Source organism: Gastrolobium bilobum, unplaced genomic scaffold, assembly GCF_033153095.1.
Source record: "Gastrolobium bilobum isolate Gb01-03AN ecotype WA unplaced genomic scaffold, APGP_CSIRO_Gbil_v1 utg599671, whole genome shotgun sequence".
Lineage (NCBI taxonomy): Eukaryota > Viridiplantae > Streptophyta > Magnoliopsida > Fabales > Fabaceae > Gastrolobium > Gastrolobium bilobum.
Window position 1 is genome coordinate 1 of NW_026896203.1, and position 4229 is coordinate 4229.

The 4229-nt window shown below is 39.3% G+C and overlaps 1 protein-coding gene across 1 annotated transcript; it reads right to left on the reverse strand.

Moving 5' to 3' along the window:
- Window positions 1-2130: 2130 nt before the first annotated feature.
- Window positions 2131-3261, reverse strand: LOC133298236 (uncharacterized). Its single transcript, XM_061497490.1, has 2 exons — window positions 3116-3261; window positions 2131-2695 (listed from the first exon to the last, which is right to left on the reverse strand). The coding sequence occupies exons 1-2, from the start codon at window positions 3259-3261 to the stop codon at window positions 2131-2133; spliced, it is 711 nt and encodes a 236-aa protein (XP_061353474.1).
- Window positions 3262-4229: the final 968 nt, after the last annotated feature.

The window sequence follows — 4229 nt, forward strand, 5'->3', positions numbered from 1 at the left end:
TATCCCCCATACATCAAATAGTTCTACCTCTAATATGCTATTTAGAGGCATTTCATCCTTGCGGGAAATGTTTCCAACTCTTTGACATTTATCACATCTTTCCACATAATCCCTTGCATCTTTGAATATCGTAGGCCAATAATAACCACTCTGTAAAACTTTTTAAGTAGTTCTATTACCTCCAAAATGTCCTCCGTAATCTGATGCATGGAAGTGCCACAGGATCTCATGTACTTCAAATTTTGGCACACACCTCCTTATAATTCCATCAGCACACTGGAAATACAGATAAGGATCATCCCAATGAAATCTCCTTGCATCTCTAAGGAACTTCTTCTGTTGTTGCCTAGTAAGGTTGGGAGGCAACTCTTTTATCACCTTGTAATTGGCTATATCTGCAAACCAAGGGGGTACAAATATAGCCATCATTCTTTCATCAGGAAAATGGTCATTTATTTCTCTCTCAGGACCATCTTGTAATCCTTTCTCCTGGATGCGTGACAAATGATCTGCCACCTTATTCTCCACTCCAGCTTTATCTCAAATCTCCAAGTCAAACTCTTGAAATAAGAGCATCCACCTTAACAATCGGGGCTTGGCATCCTGCTTATTCATCAAGTACTTGATAGCAGAGTGGTCAGTAAAAACAATTACCATGGAACCCAACAAATAAGATCTAAATTTGTCCAAGGTATATACTACTGCTAGCATTTCTTTTTCAATCGTGGCATAATTTACTTGTGCCTCATTTTAAATCTTGCTAGCATAGTATATGACATGTAACAATTTATTCTTACGTTGACCAAGGACTGCACCTATAGCATAGGCACTAGCATCACACATGACCTCAAAAGGTAAACTCCAATCAAGAGCTACAAGAACGGGAGCTGTAGTGAGCTTTTCTTTCAAAAGATTAAAATCTTTAAGGCATGCATCATCAAATTGAAATTCAGAATCCTTTTCTAAAAGTTGGCTCAAAGGTTTAGCTAATTTAGAAAAGTCTTTAATAAATCTCCTGTAAAACCCAGCATGTCCTAGAAAACTTCTAACACTAGTCACATTATTAGGGGGAGGAAGTTTCTCAATCAACATTAATTTTGCTTCATCTACCTCAATCCCTTTTTCAGATATCTTATGACCTAAGACAATTCCTTCTTGTACCATAAAATGACATTTTTCCCAGTTAAGTACAAGATTTGTTTCTTGGCATCTTTTTAACACATGAGTTAAATTCAACAAACATAAATCAAAACAAGAGCCAAAAACGGAAAAGTCATCCATAAATACCTCAAGGTTTTTCTCCACCATGTCAGAAAAGATGGAGAGCATGCACCTCTGGAATGTGGCAGGTGCATTACATAGACCGAACGACATCCGTCTATAAGCAAAGACTCCAAAAGGGCAGGTGAATGTTGTTTTCTCCTGGTCTTCTGGTGCCACTGGAATTTAGTTGTACCCAGAATATCCATCCAAGAAACAGTAGTAATTGTGACCCGCCAATCTTTCCAACATTTGATCAACGAAAGAAAGTGGGAAGTGATCATTCCTTGTGGCAGTATTTAACGTCCGATAATCCACACACATTCTCCAACCAGTAATGGTTCTAGTTGGAATCATTTCATTTTTCTCATTGTGGACTACAGTGATACCTCCCTTTTTCGAAACTGTTTGCACCGGGCTTACCCAAGCAGTATCCGAAATTGGATAAATCATACCAGCATCAAGAAGTTTCACAACTTCCTTCCTTACAACTTCCTTCATTGTTGGATTGAGCCTCCTTTGAGGCTGCCTTACTGGTCGAACTTCTTCCTCCATGAGGATTTTATGAGTACAGAATGAGGGATTAATACCCTTCAAATCAGAAATTGACCATCCTATAGCAGTCTGATGGTTCTTCAATACTGTAATCAGTCTGATTTTTTGCTCAGAAGACAACCCCTTGTTAATGATAACAGGGTAAGTCTCCTCTTCACCCAAGAAGATATATTTAAGAGTTTTTGGAAGTTCCTTCAACTCAACCTTTGGGGCACCATCTTCCTTATTAGAATATTTCTTTTCAAGAACTTCAAATACCTCAACCTTTTCTTCCTTCAAAGGAACTAATTCATGCATTTCAAGTTCTTCCTCAGACTATTGACTAGAAGGTATTTCTTCTTCCACCACTTGCTCTAGAATATCAAGTCGAAAACAATCGCCTTTATCAGAAGATTGTTTTATGGAGTCAAAGACGTTGATGGTGATGGTCTCATCATTCATCCTCAACTCAAGCTTGCCATTTTCAACATCAATCATGGCTCGAGCAGTAGCCAAGAACGGTCTACCCAATAACAAAGGTATTTCAGTACCCTCTTCCATGTCTAACACTACAAAATCTGCTGGGAAGATGAACTTGTCCACTTTAACAAGAACATCTTCAATAATTCCACTCGGTCTCCTCAAAGATCTATCAGCGAGTTGAAGTGAAACCATAGTGGGTTTTAATTCAGTAATTCCCAGAGATTTGCAAACAGATAACGACATCAGGTTAATGCTTGCCCCAAGATCACACAATGCCCTGCCAACATCAGTATTACCAATAGCAATGCGAATATTGAAGCTACCTGGATCATTGAGTTTGGGTGGAAACTTCTTCTGTATGATGGCACTACACTCCTCAGTGAGTGTGACTGTCTGGCATTCATGCAGCTTATGTTTTCTGGATAACAAGTCCTTCATGAACTTGGCATAATTGGGCATGTTAGCCAAAGCTTCAGCAAAAGGTATGTTTACATGCAACTTCTTAAAGATATCAAGAAATCTTGCATATTGCTGCTTTTGAGCATCCTTCTTGAATCGTTCTGGATAAGGTGCCATGGCTCTCACATATTCCGGATTCAACTCAAATTTCTTCCTTTCAGCAACAATAAGTGGCTCTTCTTCCTCACCTTTCTGAACAGTTTTCTCAACATCAGAAGGAATTATCACTTCTTTTCTGTTGCCTTGACCTCCTTAAGCTTCTTATCTGCTTCTACATTTATGCTTGGCTTTTCTGGAGCTGCTACCACCTTACCACTTCTAGTTGTGACAGCCATACAATCTTCCTTGGGGTTGGTAACTGTATTGCTAGGGAAGGTACCTGGAGCTCTTTTCTGCAAATTGCTTAGCCAGTTGGCCAATTTGATTCTCCGAGTTCTTAATAGAAGCATTGGTGTTTTTGGTATTTGCTCTAGTCTCCTCCATGAAAGCATTTGTGTTCTTGGTATTAGCTATAGTCTCCTCCATGAAAGCATTAGAATGCTGAGCCATTTGTCCAATTAACTTCTCCAAATCAGAAAATTCCTTCTGTGGAATAGGATGAGGTTACAGATAATTGTTGGAACTATAGTCAACACCTTTATTTCAGGAGATATGCCATTAAAGAAGATCGCCACCTTTCTGTCATCATCTCCCTCATAGTGTGGACAATTTCGGATAAGTTCCGGGAATCTATTCCAGGTTGCACGCAACGATTCTCCTTCAAGCTGGCGGAAGTTGGTGATCTCATTCACCAGCTAGTTGTACTTCTCCATAGAAAAGAACTCGGCAAAGAACTTTGTTGATAAGTCTTCCCATGTCATAATACTATTAGCCGGCTGCCTTTCTATCCATCTGAGAGCCCTTCCCTTAACAGCAAAAGGAAATAATCGAAGCCTGATAGCATCGACAGACACTCCATTGTGCTTAGTAGTGACACAAATCATCAGAAATCGATCTATGAACTCATGAGAGTCTTCCTCCTCAGCACCAGAAAATTGAGCCCTCTCCACCAAAGTAATCAAAGATGGCTTTAGCTCAAAATTGTTTGCCTCCACTGTCGACCTGAGTATACTTGAGTTTGGCTTATTGAACAAAGGAGTAAGAATGGTGTCCAACAATCTTAGAGGTGGGTTGTTTGCATTGTTGTTACCCGTCATTTCTTGTATTGGTTGTAAAGGTATGTTCTTGAATTCTTCCCAAATTATCTGCTTGGCAACTTTCTGCAGTCTCCTCTCAGTCCTTGAAATTTCTGGATCAAATACAAAGTCTGTAGGAGGAAGTCTACCTCGCATAAAACTCAGAAAATTTTGTTAGTAGCACCTGCAAACACAAAATAAGATGGAACAAAATAAAAAAATAAAAATAAAAATCCAATCCCAAAGATCAACAGTTATTTGTAATATTGGAATTAGCAATCCCCGGCAACGGCGCCAAAAACTTGATGCTCTCCAGCA

Bases quoted from the DNA above. Each gene is read 5' to 3' on its own strand.
- LOC133298236 (XM_061497490.1), bottom strand. From the start codon at position 3,261: ATGGAGGAGACTATAGCTAATACCAAGAACACAAATGCTTTCATGGAG. The intron at 2,696-3,115 runs GTACCTTCCCTA...CTTGTTATCCAG, and splicing joins TTTGCAGAAAAGAGCTCCAG to AAAACATAAGCTGCATGAAT.